Source organism: Hirundo rustica, chromosome 1 (assembly GCF_015227805.2).
Source record: "Hirundo rustica isolate bHirRus1 chromosome 1, bHirRus1.pri.v3, whole genome shotgun sequence".
NCBI classification, from domain to species: Eukaryota; Metazoa; Chordata; class Aves; order Passeriformes; family Hirundinidae; genus Hirundo; species Hirundo rustica.
The window spans coordinates 41,527,521-41,551,950 of NC_053450.1; the positions used below are offsets into that span (position 1 = coordinate 41,527,521).

The 24,430-nt window shown below is 35.3% G+C and overlaps 1 protein-coding gene across 5 annotated transcripts in view; it reads right to left on the reverse strand.

Moving 5' to 3' along the window:
* The window catches only part of SNTG1 (syntrophin gamma 1), a 327,370-nt gene that overhangs the window by 63,112 nt on the left and 239,828 nt on the right, over positions 1-24,430 (reverse strand). For 4 of the 5 annotated variants that reach the window (XM_040080452.2, XM_058422687.1, XM_040080433.1 and 1 more), the window contains one exon: positions 7,550-7,588. The exons of the other annotated variant lie outside the window; for it this stretch is intronic. In XM_040080452.2, coding sequence (XP_039936386.1) covers positions 7,550-7,588 — 39 coding nt within the window. The remainder of the gene's footprint in view (positions 1-7,549; positions 7,589-24,430) is intronic. 5 annotated transcript variants of the gene reach the window in all.

Genomic DNA, 24,430 nt, shown 5'->3' on the forward strand with positions numbered 1-24,430 from the left:
AAAAGAAAAGAAAGAAAGAAAAGAAAAGAAGAAAAGAAAAGAAAAGAAAAGAAAAGAAAAGAAAAGAAAAGAAAAGAAAAGAAAAGAAAAGAAAAGAAAAGAGAAAAGAAAAGAAAAGACCTATTTATTTTGTGGATATAATGGATATAATATTATACGCTGAACTGGAAAGGACCACCAGGATCATCAAGTCTAACTCCTGGCCCTTCACAGAACATCCCTAAGAATAGTATCATGGGCCTGACAGCATTGTCCAAATGGTTCTAGGACTCAAACAGGCTCAAAATGGTGACTCTGTTTCCCACTTTTTCTTATTTTCTCTCTTTGTTACTACTTTTCAGGAACTTCTACGGGACATATGCATCATTAAGTCAACTGTTTCCAATCAAGAATGCTGAAAGTTGCTTCCTGTCTTCCTGCTTTGTTGCCTGTTGGCCTGTTTGGATAGTAGCTATCCCATCAACGAAAAGATACATGAAAAAGATGGAAACGTTCATTTTAATAGAATAAAAGGCCCTTTCTTGGCTTAATATTTACTACTTGTTTCCAGTCTTAGCCATCATAAATATGCAGAAAATCTGTCTTTTAAATTGCAGGCATCCCTTCTGCTGTCCTATTCATGTTACATATCCCATTTCTTGGGTAAATGGCATTATATAAGATCGAAATATATTTGGAGACTTAAAATGGGATTCAGTCATGTCATGCTTATAAATAGAAGCCGAGCCAAGGTAACGCAATAAAGGCAATTCCTTTGATTGTTATTTAAATCATACTCAGTGATTTCTCACTGTCTGACCTCATCGTAGGTACAAAATTATGCTTCTGGGGAATACAGTTCATGTCATACTGTTATGACAAAACAGGAAGAATTTTTCATTTGATTACTCTGCTAGGGCATTCTGATTCCGAACATCTCAGGATGCATTCATACAGGATCAAGTTTTATTAAGACGTTAAGATCACCCTGTTGCAAAAGGTAGTGGCTGAAGGGAAAACCCTTATTAATTGTAATCAAGAAATTACGGCACTCACAAAGTCAGTGTGTCACTTGTATCTTTCATTTTCTAACCTAACCACCAGCCTAAAAGTTGAGGTATATGACTCCCGTTGAAGCTGTGGCAGTATACAGAAAGATACACAAGACCTGTGGGATCAGAAGGAGCCCGAAATCACACCAAAGAGTGTACAAACAAGGTGAAGGATCTGGTAAGAGTACCTTAATCTCAAAAGCAGTAGATCAGGTTGTCCACTTACCAGTTAAATACATTTAGCCATAGCTGTCACCCCAAAAATTGGCATAAATATATAATTTGTAATACACATGCATTTATATAGTTATATATTTATCTGCTTATTTGCTTAGAGCACTAATGTACCACAACCAATAACTCTTCTTTCCAAACCCAAAAGTAAGTAACAATTTTTTATCTACTTATCAATTTATTGTGTAGCTGTGGGACTCGTCTGCTTCTTTCACTCACTTTGAAAGGTCTACAACGGAGCAAGGCATTTAGAACCCCCTCATTCACCTGTCCTATTTAAACCTTTAGTGGAGATAGAGTATTGATTGAAGTATGAACACACAGCCAACACAGATCTGGTCATTGAACTTGGTCAGGAAAAACTACCCTTCCTGATAGGAATTTTCAGGGAGAGATACTACGATTGCAGATGCGTGGGGGGAAAGCTAATACTTGTTACACTAATGAGTAGTAGGAAAAAATACAAGAAAATGAATGAGAAAAATATGTAAATGAGGATGAAATCCTACTTGAGGCAAAATTGAATTTGCTGGACATTCAGAAATTATTTCATGCACAGCTTGAGACATATATTTTGAGATTTAAATAAGAACTTGATCTAATCACTCTTTTGTATCATCTAAATTTCCAGCAGGTGTCCAAATTACTTGCATCCACTCATGGGCTATAAGGTATGCAGCCCTAGGATAGAAGCATTGCTATCCAATAACTGCATCAAGTGACTCACAACATGAATGCTATCTAGCTCATCAGGTAATGAACTAGCTTCAGGAAGCTGTCTGACCTTCCTCTCTAAAGTCAACATGGTTTCCTCAGCCTAAAAACTTTAACAATCTACTCTGTGTATTGCCCTTCTAAAATTTTTTATGCCCTGAAGTTCAAAAGCTATTCTAGACTACAATGTAAAAGCAGGAAAAGTCTTTTATTGGAACAGGAAGCATAGTTTTTATAACAGAGACTGCCTCAGAAGCATCTAAAACATTTGCAGAAACTGCTCAGGCAAAAATATTTCATGTCAATCACAGAAATTTTTCCATACACACAGATATATAGAGACAGAGATATTAATTTTATTTTACAGAAAACTCAATAAAGTATCAATAAGATACATATGCCCTTCAAGGGCACATGTTATGCAGCAATAACCCATGGTGAGTGCCATAGATGGCAGGGAATTAGCCCAACACAATTTACACCCTATTGTGCCCTTCTGCCTAATTTAACAGCAAGAACGCAGCTTCCCCTGTGTGTTTCTATAATCATTTAACAATGGAAGCTTCATTCCAGAGATTTGCCTTCAAAATAAACCTGACCAAATCCTTACTGTGGCAACAGATGGTGACAGAGCAGAAGTATCATTGGATCAGAAAGTTCAGTAACTGTCAGTCAGGAGCTGCAGAATGGCTGCTCTGAGGTACCACAGAAAAGAATATTGGAAAATAATTAATTCAACAGTCATGCAAAATTAGGAAGAAAAAAAAAAGAAAAAAGAAGACAAAATACACTAAGGAGAGGGAACAAAAGCACTGCTCTTAATGTACTTCTAGAACAGACTTGATTTCTTTTGAGGACATGTCATATTTCAGAAGAACTCTGTTCAATCACTGCATTTTAAAAATACCAATACAATAGCAATGGAGCTTACTACTCTGCAATTAGTAATAAAAAAAGAAAGGTATGTACTATATTTCATACAGGTGTTTATCAGTAGAACAGATGCTGTCCTATCAGTCCTATCAATTCACCTGAGCAATGTAATTCACCTTTTCAGATGCAATAGAGATGCAACACATCTACAGCAAAGAACACTGCCTTGATTAACAGGCAAGACAGTCACCATGACATTTCTGTGTACTCACCATTATATAGTACATATAAGTTAGGTTTTATTGACCAAGCTCACTGAGTCAAACTTTTAGAACTGATTTTAAATGATATTGTTCTAACTGTAGAACTTTAATAAAACTGGACAACACCCTATTAGAGTGGATAATGAGGTGATACAACATAGCTGATCTGGTACAGCCATGTATCATTGTTTTTATTACATTATATAAGAAGTCAAATAATATGGGGATAATCATGTATATTTGTCATCAGATGTATCCTATCACCCCATTCTTGGCCTTCAAGAATGTAAAATGTCTGCAAAACAACAGGACTCTTGATTGCAGAATCTGAAATGCACAGTGATACCCCAGTTTCTGGCCTTAGTGTGGCAGCAGTTATTTATGCCATGATCTTGTTTTAGAACTGAGTCAAACACTCTCATTCACACATGATCCTCGTTATCAACTGTCCTTTGAATAGACCAGCTACCAATTCTTTTCCCATAAAGCAAAAAAATTCTAGAGGGACACAATATCCTTTAAAGTGAAAACTATTTAATGAAAAAATCCTATTTTATGTAGATATAGACATTTTAAAAATTCTCATGCTACCTGTGGAAAGAAGAGAAATAGTGTTCAACAAAAAGGATTATAGCATTCTTCCCCATTATACTTCTTTGTGTGAATTCAGCATATGAAAGATGGAGAGTCATAGCCTTTGTATTCATCCTAATAGAGACAAGACATACAACAGAGGAAAATAAAGTTTTAAATATACTCCTCTGCCTTGATATTTTAATCTCTTTCATGTGAAACCTTGAGATTTGACTGTTGCCCATTTAGTAGACAAGCGTCTATTTACTACATTTGTGAACATGTATGTGAACACAGCCATAATCAATGAACTGAAAAATCAACTCCCCAAATTTGCCATGTGCGATATCTGCTTTGTACCACCGCCTTGTTGAGTAAAATAAGTTAAAATGGGTATCAGAAAGTTATGACTTTTCCAGCTGCAATTTATGAATGTTTTACTTACTTGTTCACGTAGGAACAGGAACAGGTGAACTGCAGGCCAGACTAAGATTTAGATCTAAACCTTGAATTCCACTGTGTACCTAAGCCAGATGCTGCCAATTCATCCTCCTGGCCTGGCAGCCAGTAAAAGCCAAATCCCAATGAATCCCAAATAGAAAATGAGAGTTATATAATGTGTAGTAAAATCTATAGTAGCTGGAGGGTACATTTGGTTTCTCACCCTGAAAAGGATCAGAAGGCTTTATAAGGACTGCCTAATGCTCATTTCTCCAGATGCTATCAAGTCAATTTTCAGGAGATCAGCACTTTTGCAAATTCATGGTGGATAATGAAAAGATTGGGAATTGAAAAGGAACGGGCAGTGCTTATCCTCATTACACCACTACAGTTTACTGACCTGTCATTTGGAAAGTGCTAGCAGGGAGTCAGTGCTGCCTTTCAAAACTCACCTGCCTAATGATGGCTCTCCCAAGAGCTGACATTTGCTGTAATCGGTGTAACAGCTCAACAGAGGTCAGGAGTTCCATGAAAAGGAAACTTTATCATGTTTCCACTTCCATCTTGGCTGATCAACTAAAGAAGCCTCTGGATGAAGCCTTGAAATATTCCATTCTTTGTGTCTCTCTGATATGAGGTCTAAACAATTTTTTCTCTGAATTTATAGAAATTTTGTCCACAACATCTTTTTTTTAGTGCATATTTGAGATGTGCAGCATATTTGGATTCCAAATTTTTTTTTTTTTTAAACTACTTGCTATTATATTCTTAAATGTTACTATTTGCATCTAATGCATACAGTTCCAATATAGAAAACACAACTTATTTTCTATTTTGTACCATTTCAGGTGTTCATCACTGTCAACTCAGAGAGGGAGAAATTTATTTCCCTCTTGTCCCACAGTCTTCATTATTTTTGTCTGTGGAGTCCTCTTCCAGCATTTTTTGCATTACCTTTCCACCACTACTAAATGTATTACCACCATTCTGAGAACTTCTTATTGCTTCATGCTGTCCAAAGAATTATCACCTTCTTATCAATACCCATCATCTTTGATCTTTAAATTTTAATTAATATATCTTATCTTTCTAACAATTTTCCAGACAAATCTACTTTCACAATTACTGCATTAAAGGAAAGCTGCCACATTATGTGCAGTCAACAAGTCTTTTCTAATTTCTTTGTCTTTTATCTTTTTGATTTGCTGCAAAATTGAGATGTTTGGGTAACACTACTGTAGTTACAGCATCTTACACCCCTATGCAAGTACATTTGTTTCCCCATTGTAATGCTACTGGCTCCGTCTGTGCTCCTATTATCTTCTCCATATCAAGAATATTTTCATGAAGGAATCCTAAGGGTTGGTTCCTTGACTCTAGTTTGAAAACTGCCTTCCCTCTTTACTTACCTAATTAAAATCCACATATACGTGTATAAAAATTCTAAGTGATAATAACCTTCAATTACCTTGCTAGTGCTCATTAAAAAAACCCGTGGGTATTTGTTAAGTGAAATTAAATATGTACACCTTTCTTTTAAAAAAAGCATAATAGGATGAAGACAGCTTTCAAGTTCATGATGTGCTTGCAGAAAGAAGCTACAACTAGCTGTTCAACCTCTTAGACAAAAATCTATTTTAAAAAATCCAGACGGCAAGAGTATTCGAGATGGTATTTTAATTCTTAGATAAATGATGTGTTGATACAACAAGTAAAAAGTCCTGTTTCTTCCCTGCATACCAAGTTAATATTTGCTGCAAATGAAGACAGAAATTAACCTTACATCTGTGTAGCCTTTTCTGGCTCTACTCAAAAATATTACTTAACTATTTCACTTAAATTAGGTGGTTTTTCCTAACTTATTTTATGACAAAAACCTGCAACCCTCTCTACATAAGGGAAGCCCAAAAGGAAATCTGGTTTTGAATTCAATGTTCCCTAAAATTTCAGACATCCACAGATAGGTAAACCTTTTTCTTCTTCAGTACTTGATAGGCAACGAGACCTTACCAGTCTTACTGCCCATTAAATCAGCATCTCTTTTCAGTTTGACCTTTTGACTGAGTTTCTTGAAGTGCTCCATAGTAATTCCTTTGGAGTATAATGATTGGTGCTGATGAGAGATGAATGCATTGTAATTGCAGGCTGTCCTAACAGATAGCATAGCCAAAAAGATATTCAAGCCAGGAAAGATAATTTTGCTTTCCACAGGAGTTCTGTGGAAGAATAAAATGCCTTTTTGACATCGTGTGCCAAGGATTCCAAAACAGCAGAAATCCCTGAATTATGTGTTAGAGTGGTGAGCATTTTAACTCTTTATTTTTTTTTTCCTTTATTTTTTTCAGTAATAAAAGCAAAGAGGTAAGTTTAGGGTGAATCATAACAGTGAAAATGAAGCCAATTAACTGCTTTTTGTTCACTAGGTAGTATCTTCTTCTTTCTTGTGATATAGGAGCATATCTTTGCACCCTCTGCATCTGATGTTATATAAATTATTATGAAAATTCCCAAATGCAAATGTTAACTTCATTTATTGTAGCTTCATTTATACCCACCCATATAGTTGTTACTTTTGTTAATATTAGTAGTACTAAATTATTTTCATTAATTTTTTACATTTGTGGGTCTTCTCATGAGGTAAACAGAAAACAGAAGTATCTCCTTCCTTTGTGAGTTACACTCAGCACAATTCCATATAAATAAAGTTGGACTAGAGAAAGGGAAGTGAGAAATATGTTGGCTAGCTGAAGATTTGGTGTAAGGGAGGTGAAAGCACTTTTCTTCCTCAAATCGGTCCTCTTGAAGGCAATTTTACAGCCCAGTCCTATACATGTTTCCCTTAACACACTTCTTAAAAGGAAATTGTCATTATATAATTATTAGTTGACATAAAAATGTATACATACTTAATTAACTGTACAATGTACTGAGTTTTACCCTGGTAATTTTTATTCATACTTTGTTTCCATAGTTGTGCAAATAATATTTTTTTTATGCCTTCCTTTGTCAATAGGCAAAAAGAAAAAAAAAACCAAAAAAAAACAACAACAACAAAAAACCCCACCACCAAAAGACCATACTTTTTTAGAATTTTGGATCATTGATTTATTCTGGATAATTCTGTAAAGGATAATAATAACATTCCCCTGTTATAAAGTAAAATTGTTAAGACACAATCTGAAGAAAAGTATATATACCTGCATCAAATAAGCTAATTTGAAAACATTAGGTACGTTCTTACTTTGATGAAACACTCCAATTCCCTATGTGATGAGAAAGCAAAAACACCAAGGTATTCTCTAAAGAAAATCTACGGAGAATTCTTCAGATAGAATAATGAACAGCTACCACACCATTAAAGACGGTTCAAGTAAGAATTAGAATTTTAAATTTAAAAAACCCAAATGTTCTTTTTCTTACCTGCTGGTTTACGGGAAAATTCCTGTTGATTTTTTTAATCTATAAGAATGAATAAAGAAATAGATTAATACTCGGTGACTAGAAGGGTAAACAAAACCAAAAAAAAAAACAACTGGATTTTAGACACATATATTAGACTCTCCCTTCCAAATTATGCTTGCAAAAAAGAAAATAAAATCTCCTGCAGTAAAGGAGTGAAACCTTTGGCAAGCTCATTTGAACAGTGGATATTTCTGTGGTCATTTTGTGGTTCATTCTGCTGTTTAGAATCCAGGAGAGGTGCATACATGCAAAATTATTTCTAAATTCTGAACCACTATGTCTGTTTCTTTTTTTTTTTTTTTTTAATTCTTAGAAGATATAAAATAAACTAAAATATTTAACTCTAAATAAAATTATTTCAGAGCAACTTACTGCCCACCACCAAAGGCATCAAACTCTAAGCAAGTTTCTTTCCTTAAGGAATGATGATTTGGCTGGAAGAGCTTTGGAAACATCCCTTACTCTACCCTTTTATCCTAGATGCAAAATTAAGTATGCAAAATCAGCTCTGGTAATTGTTCAAGTAATTTTTTCTTAAAACAATATCCCTAGGTTGAAGGCAAAGAGAAAACCAGTCTGAGATGTGGTTTGTCTCTCTCACAGAGTTCTCTGGCTCCGTTCTCGCCCCGGCTAGCTCAAGAGACAAACCGCAGTTGGAAGGATTTTTCCTTGGGGTCCCAAAAGCCAGGAGGTGGATGAGAACCTTTCCCTTAGGAGAGGGAGCAAGTCCTTGTCGATGGCAAAGGAAGGTCTGCACTTGATCCAAAAGTGAAACCAGGGCTTTATTCGATCTTTCTTCTGTGGTGCTGCCCCAGATCTGGGTCCCGACCCCCGCCCCACTACCCGAACCAAGAGCAAGCACAGCCGCATGGTCTGTGGCTTATATCCAGGGAAGGGGCTAAACGCGGGGACTAGCCAATGCCCAATCAGGGATAAGGTGGGAGTGGAACAGTGCTGGATTGCATTCCAGGAAAGGAACTGGGGAGATGGGCTGGGGGAAGGGCAGGGACAAACTTCAGCATTTTCCATTTTCCAGGGGAACAGGGGGGTACAGAGGAAACCATTATAAAACCCAATATAAAAATGAAATACAATATGAAACCAAATAACACACAGCAACACTGAGAAACCTAATTCATGATGAGCTTCTGTTTAGCCCTGCAGTTCATGGACTCCATCTGAACAAACATTGCCAGCTTTCTGACACAGAAGTGTCCAATACAAAAAGTATTATGTGTAGAACATACCCATTTCTACCATTACTAGAAGAAAAAATGTTGTTTTTTAAGCATAAGCTCTGAAAGCTTTTGACAACATAGTAAATCTGAAATGTGCATTAGTGACAGATACCTAATACCTAGAATGAAAACATACTTAAAGACATTATCAGTTTAGTATATATATGTATCAATGATCTGGAAAGCCCTGAAACCACAATATAACATTAAACTGCTTCCAACCAACCTGCAACATCTTTTGAGAAAAAAAGAAGAATCACCACTGAATTTCCTCCAGTGTTTACAATACTGTCCCTAAACAACTACATGCAGAGATGTGAGTGGCAATTTGTTTTGCAGACTTCAGAACGAGGCTGCAGTGGCAAGCTCTTTGAATTCTCATGCAAATACTGAGCAAGTCTGTCACTGACATCCCACAGTTTTGCTATCAAAGGATAATTCCCACTGTCAAGAGCATGCTGGCAAGCAATTTCAGTTGGTTTTCAAATGTATCCTGCATCAAAAGTGTCAGAAGAACATTTCTACCCTTCTTTCTTGCATGTGCCTCAGCCTCAGCTTCCTCCTTTTTTCAAAGTTAGTTAAGGAGAAGCATTACAGGAGCAAGGACATTCAATGGACAAAGAAATAGTATAAAATTAATCCATACAAGATACCAACCATCTTATGTGATTTTTTAAAATAAAAAGCAGATAAGACCCCACATTTTTTGACACAAAAAATATTTTGAAGACTTCTGGGATTTATTTCTAAATCAAACATTAATTACTCCAGCATGATAAATCCCTGTTTGTGTTAGCAGAAACTATTAAAGTCCTTGTCAAAACCACGTGTTTTCATGTAAGCAAAGACTACAGCTAATAGCCTGAAAATTTTAAGTTCTGAAAGAGCAATGTTAAGAAAAAGAAATTTTACTTTTCTAAACAAAATACTGAATATATCTATCTACTCAGTGGCAAGTTACAGTTACATATTGAATAATTAAGGACTGTTTTTGTTTACTTCAAACACAGAGATTACATTTTTTAAGACACAAAGTACATTAGGTGTATTGTGCATTGTGAATGTTCTTCTGAAATGTAAATATATAATTGAAACATCATTTTCTCATTCAAAAATTTCCGGCTCATTTTTAAAAGTACAGTCTAAGCACCTGCATTACATGGTTGTTTTGACTGCTGTAAACATACTTTTTGATAAACATAGTTATGATGATTTCTTGAAATGCATTATTTTTAATTCTTTTACAGAAACTTGAAAACTGCATTATAGTTGTTCAAGTCTACCTGAAACTAAAAATTGTTAAGTATGATTACTTTTAGGAACAACTAAATTTTATCATTCATGTGCATAAATATTGGACATTACAGAATAAAAAAGTTTTACAATTAGGCAGCATGCATATATTCTTCCCAGCATGTTACAATGTACGTTGTGAAAAAATTAATTTCCAGATCTAAAGTATTTGGTAATTAAAACCTAAAAGTAAACACTTTCCGAAGAGAAAAAAAAAAAAAAAAAAATCTGCTGCTTTATTGGTTATCTAAAAAAGAAATGTTGCTTCAGTTTTCCATAACTTTACTGAACTCATTGTAATACTATGTTATTAAGCACAATCATAGCACTGTGTAACTGATGCAATTAAATAAAATTTGTTTTCATCAGAGGACACCAGTACAATACAATGCAAATATAACTAAATGTAAAATTTCTAAATAAAACACAACCAGATACTACACTAAGAAAAAAGAGGTGTACTGAGAATATTCTTTAGAAAGTAGTGTTTATACAGAGCAATTAAAAATCAGGAATGGCACAAAAGGAGACAGAAGCAGAAGCTAGAAAACAAACCCTTGTCTGAAGGCAAAGACAATGTAGGCTGATCTGAAGCTAGCAAGAACTACCTGCTTCTACTTCAAGCATAAGAAAACAGGTGTTGAGGAATGATATTTTATTCTGATTCAATTTCCATGACTGAAAATCAGGGGAAAAAAAAAAAAATCTATGAACACCATAATGTACTTCGTGAACTGATGATCAATTCAAGATGGAAGGAGGAACAAGGAGTCAAACAAAAGAGAAAAAGTTCTCTGCAGTATCTTGCATCTGACAAGCTAATAGGTAAATGGTGATAATACAAGACCAATAATGGAAGACCAATAATGGAAGACCAATAATGGAATCATAGAAACATAGAATGGCTTAGATTGGAAGGAACATTAAAGATCATCTATTTCCAACCCCCTACCAAAGGGACACCTTTCACTTGACCAGGTTGTTCAGAGCTCCATCCAGAGCTCTAGCTTTGAAAACTTTCAGGTATGGGAAAAATATATTTTAGTGAAAGCTATCAAAGATCATTGGTTCAAAGCATAATTGATTGTTAATGTACAAATACATTTTACTAGATATGTTCCAAAAATTCATCTTGCAGTATGTCTGGACATCACAGACATGCAGAATATTGGGCAGGGAAATTATATGAAGTGGAAAATAATGAAAAATGTCCCATGGCCAAATTCAGTCATTTTTGTGCACTAGATGTTGTAACCACAGATGGATATTTTCACAGGGATGGCTGTGCCTGCTCTGCAGAGGAAACAAACAAGAACATGGAATACAGCCCTTCTCAGTCGGTACACAAATGAGCAGGCCTTGGCTTCAGGTGAACACAATGATTGCAAATGTCCAGGCTTTTAAAAATTTTATTATTTAAAAGTCTTCTTGCCAGAGAAGCAGTAATGCAGAAGAATACTGTTCCATACTATTATCTTTTTGCATGAATTGTAGCCTATTATTGTTGCCTTCTGCTTAAATGCAGCTGATTAAGCTCATAAAAGCTGGGTTTAAAATTTTCACATTCAGTTAAAGGTGAACTAAATTGTTCACTCCTTTGAGAGATACTTTTTCAGACCTTCTTAGGGCAAATAGCACAGCAATAAGTATTTTCAGTTTCCATATGAGGATTTTAAAGTGTAATTCAAAAATAACTATTTATTGGGGATGGGTTGCCCTTTCTTACCTATTTATATTAATTAAATGTGCTATTCCAATTTAATCAGAGGATCCCCATGAGATGATGAGAAATGTATCTTTTAATAAGCACCAAGGACTCTTAAGAGTAGTAAGATCAAGAGATTTCAGGTTTCTCTTCTAAATAGAAGCAATCAGCTGTTTGAAAACTCTCTGTGTACCACACTTGCTTTGATCCTATTTCATGATAAACTATACTGTAAATTAGACTCAGAGATATAAAGGGATAATGGGAAAGATGATTAATAGAAAATTAAGATTCAGGTAATAAATCTGATCCTCTACAAGAAAGAATAACGGAGTAGGTATTAGTTGTTAGGACAGGGATCCTGACAGAGACCATTCCCTTGGAGTACTTAGGGGAACAGCCAAGACTGAAGGGCAATGTATGAAACAAGCAGGCATCACTGCCTGCTCAGCATTTTGCTGACTCAGGCAGTAAATAAGATACTCCCACACTTTCACATAGGATATGATATGATCTCTCATTTTCTTGCAGTCTGTAGATATCATATAACTTTGCAGGTCACAGTAATTTTCCCATTTAAAAAGAACCTTTTATTATTTTAATTTATGCTAGCCATTTATATGGATTTCCCCAAACAATTTAGACTCTGTAACCTTCTCCATCAATTGTTTGCATTATACAACTGCAGACTCACATTCATTAACAAGCAATTAAAATAGCATAACTTGAGAAGAATGTAAATTCATTACATAGTTCTTCATCATGCATAGAGACGAAGACAATACAGTTTGTGCCATTGTGATGTTAACTGGTTCCAAACAGGAAGCCAGATCATTAAAATTTGGAAGAAAATTTTGAGTCCATGAGGTCATGCTGTGATAATCTTATGTTAATGAATGAGAGAGAGTACATAACACTTGAAATTACTAGTTGGCTAGTCTTACTTTCTGTCCTTGCTAGGCTTTTGCTTACTCAATGGGATAGGTAAGTTGTGGTAAGATTGTGGAATTTTGTTGTCCAAGAGTATACGTGCGTTGAAAGAATCAGAGAAGATTTGAAAGAAAAATTAACAGATCCCACAAAATACATGGTATATTGGTGAATGCATTAAAATATGTGTATAATTGCCTATAAAATGAATATAGCAATTCTTGGTGCTGGTTTTACAAGCTGCAGTAGAGTTTAGAGCTCACACTAAAAATCCATATAAGCTAAGTTGTGCAAAATGATCAGTCAGTATGTTCTAGAAAATATGGGACCATAGGAATTATTAAATTCACATCTGCTTCTTGACCTGCCAGTGATGGCACCATTCTCTGTTCTGTGTTGATCACATTTTATCCGCTGAATGGTTCAAAGGATAAAAGATTGGGATTGATTCCATAATTTCTAGCATTTTCATGTCCTAGTTGGATTTTTCCCAAGATTAGACACACCGGACTGAAAACACACTCAGCCTGAAGGAACTCAGCATCAACTTCCTTGAAGGAAGAAAGGGAAAAACTCCAGAATATACGAACAGTTACATAGAGGAGAGGCTTGATTCAACACTGAATAATGCATAAGCAAAAGGATGACCTCTTCTTTTGAGTCTGTTCCTATAGATACCTGCAGGCTGAGTCATCCTCACTATGGTTCCTAGATGAGAACAAAAGTGAGAAACAAGATGATATGTTTCAGCTTATATAATCAATGTTACAAAATATCTCTTGGGAGCCAAAATGAGGTCAAATATTTGTAAAGTTTGTAGACAATGAGGACACAGTAGACATTATTCAGGAAGTCCCAAATCAGCTGTCTGAAGAAGTCCTAAAGTAGCAGATGGCTGGAAAGACAAAAGGAAATAGAACTATTTTTTTCATTATCACCAGACACAAGACTAGATGGAAGTTTATTCTGGTACAGTGTAACAGTTCTCATGGATCATCTTATTCCATATGGAAGCGAAAATGTTTGATTTTAATCCAATATAAAAGTAGAGGAAGAGAGGCCTGAGATAGTCTTGAGATCTCATCTGGAAAGCAGAACTCTACAAGCTTCCTTTTAAATTCTACTGACTGCCTTTGTATTAGCCAGCTGTACAAAATAAGCACAGAGAGAGTTTCCATATTTTGGTCAGTTCCAGGTATTTGATAAATACTTTTCGGGACAACAAAATATGGCTAGTAAAAGTCAGGAGTGCGCCTTCAAAAACAGAAGCAGAAGAATACAAATAAATCCTAAGGGAAGTGTTGAACTTTTGAAAGAAAAATATATTTATATTGAGATTTATTATTAATTTAGGACATGTAAAAGCACTGCCAAAGCACAAATGACCATCTGAAGTGTGATCACAAACCTACATATTATCAAACCTTTCCATTCTCATGCAAAGGGATTCAGTGATACATTGAACACTACAAGCACAGAAGCAGTGGATGAATATATCAGAAAGAAATACCAGATCTGTGTATATTACATGAAAGTATAGTGGGAGCTCTAGGGACAAAAGCACAAAATCTACTCTTCAAACATCTGTGATGTTCCAATAATAGGACTGTGATTAATTTTACTCAAATTAAAATTTTCTTTTTTAAAACATGTTGTGCTTTTTTTGCTTGACAGATGAATGGCGTCACTTAATCCTGCAATATTTAACAGCCATTCCTAAAACTAGATGTTACCTTAATGACAATATTACTATTGTGCCTCCTTAAAGAAGAGGCATCATGTGTTACAAACACAGTTTTATAGCAGTGAATCTCCATAAATAAAATACCAACAGCAACATGCATACTATTAGAGACACTGAAAACAAATTAAATCCAGTGCCTGAAGAAACTATTATGGTCCCATCTGAAAGTAAGAAACATATGTCTCTCTACTGAAGGTGTATTAGAAGGACTGTGAACAATAATTTAAAAGATATGAAAAAAACCTGACCCAGAAGGAGACACCAGAATCATTGCTTCAGATAATGAAATCATATAATAATAGTAGTTGCTCACTGGAGTAAGATTACTGCAGTATCAATCACGCTACGAGTAAAAAAAGCTGGTGTTACTCATTACTGCAGAGTAAGGAAACCATGTCATTTTTCTACCAGAAACCAGACTTAAACTGTTAAATTAAACTACAGAAAATTGATCTATATGTCTCTCCTGGTTTAAAATACCAGATTTCATTACCTCTTCATTTTCAATGCAATTAAATAATATAGATAAGTCCAACTTAAGTTTTACTTTTCACTTACCATTTCATTACAACTTAACATTTAGACAATATAATATCCACTATATAGTATGCACTTTCAGAATTTTTCACAGAATTACAAAAAAAAACAGGGGAAAAACTTTAATAGTATCCACAGTTTAACTTATCCTAGTATTTCTGAATGCAAGTTGCAAGCACTGATATGAACTATGATAATACAAAAGAACAGCAACATATGGCTGAAAAGTAACTCAGTCGATTAAAGCTGTTTGTCGAACCCATTTGTGCAGTCCTACTATGATGACTCCCTTAGTGCCTCAAAAGTCAATCTATCAGTAAATACACCTTACTTAGCATTGGAAGTTCTTATTTTGAGCCAGACTCCTTCCGCTTGCAGTTTAATCCCATTGCTTCTCATGTACCCATCACAGAAACGAAGAAACTGCTCGCCCTTTGTGTAGTTTTTCTGAAGTTGAAACATGATTAGTTTCTTAAGGCAAAGCCAGTTCCATTTCACTCTCTATTTTCTTGCAAGTTCATGCTATTGTCAAAGAAGTCACAGCCTACTTTGGTAGGCTACTTTTGCAGATGAGCACTGAATGACACACATTTTTCCTGAATGACCAGGAGAATGGACTAGCACATTACAACAGCTCTGATCTGCTCAGCCTTCCTCCAAGGGTCTTGAAGTCACTTTTTATCTGCTTAGAGTGACACTGAAATCAGTCATGCCTGCATGAATGAGCAGTCCCAGCTAATTATCATTTGACTATAAGGCTTTGGCAATATCTATCAGATTTAAGCTCCTGGTACACAGAAGACTTCCCACAATATTAGGTCCAGACATTAGACCAAAGTTTTCATCACACACTGGAGTGAGTCACTTGTGACCAACCAATACATTTTTTTCCCCATGGGAAGAATGATCCTTGATCTCACAGCTTTTCCAGCCTGCCAGGCTTCCATTTTATTTTTAATCCACTCTGTCATTAGGCTTGAAACTTCAGCTCCTGTGAGCAGCATTTTAATGCATCACTGCCTGAGAAGGGATCATATCCTTAGGAAGAAAATCTGTGAGTTGAAATTTATTGTTAGCTAGGTTTTCCTCATTCACAGTAGGTGCTATTGTAGATCTTCCTGGCTTGTTACCAATCACCTTCTCCACACCCCCATTACAGATTTCACTCTTTCTGTCAGCTTTCCTTTGCAATTTCTCTACCTACTTCTTAAGAGATTTCATCAGCACTTATGTTAACAGCTGAGGCATCTTCCTCCCTCCTTAGCCTTCTTTGGGAAGGGAATGCAAACCGTAACTCCTACAAATTCAGTTTAAGATTCAGATTTAGACATCTATAGTTTTGGTTCCCACCTAAAGTTTCCACTTGAACTGTTAGCAAGTATTGGAAGAAAAATACAACACAACTTACATTTTCATCAGAGGTTTGCTCTGCATATGATATTTTTGCTGAAGCTCATTACAGTCCTTGCATTCCTTCCCCCTAAAAGTCCTATCCACAGCTTTTGAGCCGCTTCTTTACTGAGTCAAATGGCTCATTTCCTTTTAGGTCCCTCTTTCCAACCTGGTCTTTTCATTCTGACTGGACTGAAATAGAATAAAGCAGTTTGTTGAAGACTGAAACCAAAGCTATTTTGTTACTCTGCCCTCAGTCTATAGGCAGTCTACTGACCTTGCTCATGAAGAGTTCACAGTTCAGCATTTAACACAACAAAGGGGGTTGTAAAATAACGGAAGAAATGAAGACATTTCTACCATCACATCATATACAATTATATATAACATGAGACTATTTACCGTCTTGACCCAACCTAATAGAAATGTAGGCAGTGATTTTTAAAATACGTTTAATACTTACACCACAGCATACCAGTCTAAATGCATTCCTGCTGTCAAAATTCATTAAATTGGCCAGTTACCAGTAGCACAGACAAATACCTTTACCTGAGGCAACAAAGATAAAGAGGTTTTCTGTAGTCTTTACAGGTATTATATATTCCACCACTCCATAATCAACCCATTCATTTACTTTAGTTTGAGTGGATTGAAAATAAAATCATAGAAACACCTTGTCTTTGTTGTATTATGCCACATTTCACTTCTTCTGTCTGAAAGAATTAAACTATTCTATTCTCTTGAAGCTCTCAGGAATAACAGCAATATTTATGAGACAGTTTGGCTGACAGCACCAGATAAACTGCTTGTAAGCTAAAAAAATCACTTGTTATTTCATTACTTGTTTGACATAATATGAAATAGCTGTTGAGAATTAGGTTCACATGACAATAAACTTGGTATTAACACAATTGCTAAATTTTATATTACAAAAGAAAAATAAATTTCATATGTCACTGTAAGAACGGTATAAACCCCTGAGTTTCACAGTACCTGTTTCAGCTGGAAGCTCACCATTCATCTGTATAACTGATCATTTTAAATTTCACTTGAAACACTACAAAATTACTTTGTAGTGCTTGTATATTTAAGTCATGCCCTCATATTTTATAAAATACACCCTGCCCCTCCTCCTGATACAGAACAGGCTTCACTCTACTCTGTATTCAGATTAACCACAGACTCACTCTAGCACTGTATTCAGTTATACCCTGAGATTACTTTTAATGAGAAACTCTTTTGCAGTAGGGCTTCTAGATTGCCATAAAAAGGAAAGCTTAACAAGCTGCTATGTCATTAGCTTAAAAAGTCTTGAATTACATTTCCTTGCAAGGAATATAGTTGTCTCTATTGATCTCCAATTGCACCTCATAAGTAAGAAATCATTATAAAATATCATGCAAAAATCTCTGTAATTACGGGTTTTCTCAAGTGTCCTCAAATATCCTCAAGTATTTCTGAAAAGGAATGCTCAAATACTGATCAATACGGTAGATTACAAGTGTAAAGAGCTGTGTGTCAGTGGGACCATGGATGAAAAGTAGGCCAAGGGGTAGAAGATGTCAATGGAGAAAAAAGAGTGTGGTAAGTGTTTTTGCACAAATGAATTAATTTTCAAGCTCAGACTTTTTTTTTTTTTTTCTTCTTTGATAAGTGTGTTAAAGGACCATTTAATTTTAACAATATTGTTAAACTGACACTAGTGACATGGCATTTTTTTCTTGCTTTGGATATGCTCTTGTAGTCCTTAAATAGGAAGAGGTATACTAGTTAAAATCAACGGGATTTTCTCCAGCCTCTCATAAACTTCCAATTTATTGGCATTAACAATAGCTAAGACAGGCACTGAGGATGTTACAAGCAAATTTATAGATTAGTTTTTCTTTAGCGTGCATTTTTGGACAGATTTCAGAACAGCAACTCCCTGTCTAATTGCATTTAAGCAGTAAAGGAGATTGTTTAGTCAAAAGTATAGATTTTTGTTCTATCAGTATTTCTTGCAGTTCAAACATGATTTAGAGAGGGTCCATAGAAGGGCCACAAAGACAATCAAAGGACTGGGAAGTCTGCCGTATAAGGAAAGGCTAAAAGAACTGGGATTGCTCAGCCATTAAAATAGAGGGGTTAGGGGAGACCTTGTTATCATGTTCCAGTATTTACAAGGTGACTACAATGATGATGGAGACTCCCTTTTTACAAGGAGTCACAGGGAAAACACAGGGGTAATGAGTACAAGATACTCCCATGGAGATTCTGATTAAACATGAGGAAAATTTTTGACAATGAGAACAGTCATTGGAATAACCTCCCCACGGAAGCAGGGGATTCCCCAGCTTTGGATACTTTTAAGATTCACCTGAATAGGGCTCTGGGCATCCCGTCTAGACTGTGCCTTTGCCAAGACTGGATCAGATGATCCTTGAAGTCCCCTTCCAATCTGATATTCCAAGATTCTATCATTTAATAAGCTAATAAATACAAGTAAGAGTATCCCACATTTTCAAGATACCAAGATGTATACATTTCTCTAAGTTTCAACATTAAAAGTGATATCGGAGGAAGGATCATCCTTATGACACCTAAATTACTGGAATAAATTAAAAAATATTCTTTTTTTTTTTTTTTCCCCACAACATCTTCTCTCACTACTTTAGTGAAGTTCTAGTTGTCTATTATGGACATTATCTTTCCTGAAAGAAAAAGGCACCCACACACATTAGCTGAAAAAATTACTCCAGCAGTTAAAAGGAAAATCAAGAAACAAATTATTCAACAAAGGTATAATGATGAAGACAATGGCATAAGTAGAACATAAAAGCTATAATTTACAAGTGAAATATATATATCAAGCTGTAACAAAAACAGATGCTATGTAATAAGTAAAATTGTATGTGGTTACATTATTATATATTGCCACAATTAGAAAATTAACTACATAAACAACATTATTATAAAAGCACTTAAAATAGTAATATATATAAAAATGGTGTGCTATTTTAAGAAATTGGAACTGAACAAAGCAACTAAATATCTGAATAATATCATGCCTATTCATAAAGCATAGACTGCTGTGAGAGCATAAGCTCAACGTCCAAGAAGAGAATCCCAAAGACGTATGAAGGCAGCAATTCTATCATATACAGAATAACTCTTTCATTATGAGTACTAACTCTTCTCAGCAGTGATTAAGTGGATGTTAACACACATTAAAATTTGCAAAGGTTTGGTTTCAAGCTGGTCACAACTGAAAAAGAAACAGTAATGAAATAAATCTATATGAAGAGAGTTTCTACTCTGAAACCATATGCATTGATTGTTCTGTGCCACACAAAATTTATGACTTCTACTTTACTGCTATTTATTTTATCTAGAAATTTCCTGTAGTTAGTAAATGGATTTAGAATAGAAGCTCAGTCTCTTGTAGGTTGTAAGTAATGTAATGAGGATGTATTTGAAATGCATGTATACAAAATGCTTCTCACTAATGTATACCTAATACCCTCTCTGGTTTCTAAGATGATCTGACTTTATTCAAGATTGTGTCACATGCATCAATGGTGGCAATCATCTATTTACTACTGACCTTTTGAGTAAATTCTAATCAAAAAGAGCATTCAATGCCTATCCTTTCTTGTCACTGTCTGCAAATAATTTTCTTTTCAAAACTGAGTCAACCAACCCTTTTCTTCTCCTCTCTGTTATTAATGGTATATGTCAAAACTATTTGCACTCTTACTGCTTGCCAGCTGAGGAGATCTCATCTTGTCCCGTAATGTCTCTGGTTCTGCGTAGACAAGGGATACTTCCCAAGCCCACTCTTAGTTACAAATTCTACTGTGCTACTCATTTCCTCTGTTTTGGGATACTAAAGAGTTAATCATTTAGCCATGACTCTTTCTTTTCTTTCCAGTGGACTAGTAGATGCATCTTACAAAAAATCTGGCAATTGAATGAGTTTTGATTATAAAAGTATTCATATGTGAAAATATAAAAGAAGTTATTTAGCACTGGAAACACTGTATTGGTAGATTCCCTTGTGGTCAACAGGAAATACTAATGAAATAACAGGAGTAAACACAGAGACAGACAAAAAATACAAAGATGTACTAAGAACCTGATGAAAGACTGATAAAAAGATTGGCACTGTTAAAAAGAATCCCTTTTTTAATATGAACTTTTCTAATCTTCTAGTGCTTGGGAAGATGCCAACATGCCAAAAAAATAAAAGGGGGGGTTTAAGATGAAAAGATAACATTTCTGCAGCTAAAAGGTTGTCTATTCAAATCTAAAGGGGAAAAAAAGCATGCCTCAGAGTTGTAGTGTGACAACATAAACCCAAAATGGCCAGTGAGGCTACACAGACCAGGAAGGAGGCAAGTTGGTTTCTTTATTATTTGCTTATGACCCGGTCAAGATACAAACTGCGTCCTAAGTCACCCCAGTGACATAAGACCAAGTGATATTATAACCGAGAGTAACTAGGAACTTCCCATTAGTCTGTTCTTAAGGTTTTAAAAAAATTAAGAATAAAACAAATAAGATGTAATTTATTTTGGTTTGGTCCATGGACTTGCAAAGGTAAAGGGAAGTGGGGTTTGGATCAGAAGACTAAACAGAGGTCAGATAGCTAAAATTGCTTTAAGCTAGGTTTGACATACAATCTATCTTGCTATATAAATGGAAATTTCATTTACTGGTAGAGCCATCTGCAAGCCTGGATGTTCTAGTGTTTTAGCTGCTATTTGAACAACAGGGACTACTCTTTTTTTTTTTTTTCCAAATGGCATACTCTGTTTTCCTGACTTCTGCTTATTATATTTTTGAGATGAAAATGCTGTTTATGGTTACTGTTTGGTAAATGAATGAGCTAATAGCCATACTGCTGCAGCAAGAGTAGTTAGCTTAATTAAGATGCAGAAATGCATTGCTAAATAGTCTGGAGAGGTACACTGACTACCTCGTTAAGCACATAACTTTAAAAATAATCTGTTTAAAACAGCTTGTCAACAGCCTCTTAAGATTTGGCTTGCTATAATATTTTAAGATATAGTTTATGTTTATATAGCAATATTAAGATCCATTTATGTTAATCTGATACAAAAGGAAATAATTTTGATAACAAACATGCATACACACAGTGATTTATCAATTATTTAAAGAGTAACTGGAAAAGAATGTTAGCTCCACAACTCTGTAGGGGTTATGTCAGCCTAAGGACATATTTCTTCTTGCGAAAACACTCTATTTATGATGTAAAAAAGAAAACCCTTTAAAATTAATATTGCTACAGTTACAAAATGAGAAAAACATTCAAATGGAATGCACATACTATTAAAATATAAGCTTGAGAAGCCAACCGTGGGTTTTTTCCTGGCATAGAACAAAATAATTGGTAAAAATAATATATTCACTTCCTGTGAATATATTCACTTCATCGCATAAAAATATGTCCAGGCGAAAGCCCAAGTACTGATGTAGTCATTGGTCACTTGTACTTAATTTATAAATATAAAGCAAAAGCCCTTCATATTTGATTTTTTTTTTTTAATTGATGATCTGTTTAATATTTGCAGTTGCATTTCCATGACTCCTCTTGTAGTAAAAACTTCATGACTTTCTTTGCAGGTATCATGAGAACTCATTTCAATACCTCAGAACACTTAATAGAAGTGACTAATAATATTAATACATGAAATGTGATCTGAAACAGTAGAACAGGTATTTGAATGTCAGGTCATTTTGTCTCTGGTAGTATCTTTCTCTGTGAATTGTGCTTATTAAAATTATATTCACAATTCTACCAATAAAATGCACCTTATTAAAGGTTTTGAGGATTAAATTTTATGGTGTTTTTTTTACCTTCTAGAGAGACGTTTTTACCTTTTTTATCTTCTAGAGAGAGTTTAGGTTATTCAATCATTTTTCTCCCACAATGTTTTGATTACCTCCCTCCTCCTCCATGAATGGGAACTCTCAGTTTATCTTCTTCATAATTCATATATGAGAAAAGAAACTTTTTTTTTTTCCTTTCTGAACAAAATAGTAAAGCAGAGAAATGGATGCTAGGAGTTCTAAATCTACACAGCTGCTGTAGGCTGTTACTCAAGTGCAGAAATATTAAACAAATATATATTTAGAAATACCCAGTATAACTTGTATCTTCCATATGCAATAATAATACCATAAAAAGGCTATAATTTTCTCCAGGTACATCTGCACCTAGGAAGGGAAAACAGCAGCCACAATGAATGGGAAAGCAAAGAGGAAAAGAAAAGCAACAAACATTTTTTTTACACCCTTTATTCAGCAATGAATGAGTCCATTGCTCATGCAGACCAAAACAGTTTGGATCAATCTAGCTTCCATGAAGCTATGTTTTTCACACAAATTATGCCACAAGTTAAGAAGTCTCAGCACTCCAAAATGGTGCAGAACTCTTCCTATGAGGTGAGAGAATCTCAAGAAGCATGGATTTTAATTTCTTCTCAAAACCTGAGAGACATTCTCATTAGTTTTTTAAAACTAATGAGAATTGCAAAGGAAGACAGAAGAAGGGAAAGGGTAAAGAAGGCTTATCTGAGCATAGCATTCACAAATACAGAAAATCCCCAGCTGCCAAGTTAAAGACATCTACATGAGATCTATTTTTGCTGATCTTTCACTTTCATGGAAAACTTGGCTGCAGAAATTTATGTGGACTTTGCTCATCCTGCTTGTATATCCACAGTTTGGAACCCAACCTTTCAGTTGTGCTAAAACAGGTATTTGTGGGACTGCACTGTTTATAAAATCACAGAACTAAGCCGGGTTAAAAACCTGCAAAAACAAAATCTACCCTGTAGTATAGGTAGTGAAATGTCCAATTTGGTCAAGGTAAGTAATAGCAGAGTACCCACCCAGGATATGGGAGATGCAGTACTCAGGCTGCAGGAGATAAGTATTTATCTGCTGCACTTACGCAGTACTCCTGCTGCCTGTCAACAGCATTGGCAAGAATTTTACATGTGCCTCTATGGATAACACAGAGAAGAGCCTCTGGAAGGAAAAGCACAGCCTCAGCTCTGTGCTGTCCCCAAAGATCCTCTGGCCAGCAGTGAGGCAGATGGCATCAGGCTGCAGCCTGAGTAGCATGGAGAGCTCCTGTCTCCCGTGTCAGGATGACTCTACCAACCTTAGGCTATTGTGCCAAAGCATCCTCTTGCCATTTCCTGTTAGATGTGGGAAAGGTAAATGTTTAATTAAAGGAGATGGAATTACCCTCTGGAGATATCTGCAGTCTTTATACAGTTAATGGGATAGAAGTAACAGCCCAGGAGGATGAGTTCACTTCCTTCAAGTCTTAAAGACATTTTTAATATCCCTCTATTATATTGGGAGATCTGGTGGAGAGGATGTTGCTTTTTAGGGACAAACAGCTACCATTTCTGTCACATTACTTAGTTCAGCTAAAGTAGAAAGTAGTTGTAAAAAGAGAAGTCCAGCTTCTTGGCAATCGGATACCACAGAAGAACTGTTGAAATTCTTTTAACAATGTTAAATTGACTGAATTATGTGAGAAACGCCAGTATGTTGACACACTGCAGGAAGTTTTTCATCCTTTTTATAACTTTACAAAATTGCTTTAGGAAATAGACACAGTGAAAACAATATTTTCTCCTAGGCAGGTGACAGAATTTTCCCTGGAGTAAGCAGCCATAAACTTGTGTGTTTGTTCACCAACAGACGTATAAACGTTTTTGGAATTTGGACATATACTATTTTACTCTATTTTTTAATTAAGATTTGTCATCTGTACAAACAGGAAACTAATGAAACCTGCAAATATATCACATCTACAGAGATTTGTTGTACATATTTAAATCTACCTCTGAACAATGTGATCTATTATTTGGGTGGTTAGTGTATAATCGGAACAGTGGGCGAAAAGAACACTTTTACTGTTGGTGGGATTTCAATGCATCACTGGAAGAGAAGTAGAATATCTATCAATAATTAGAAAT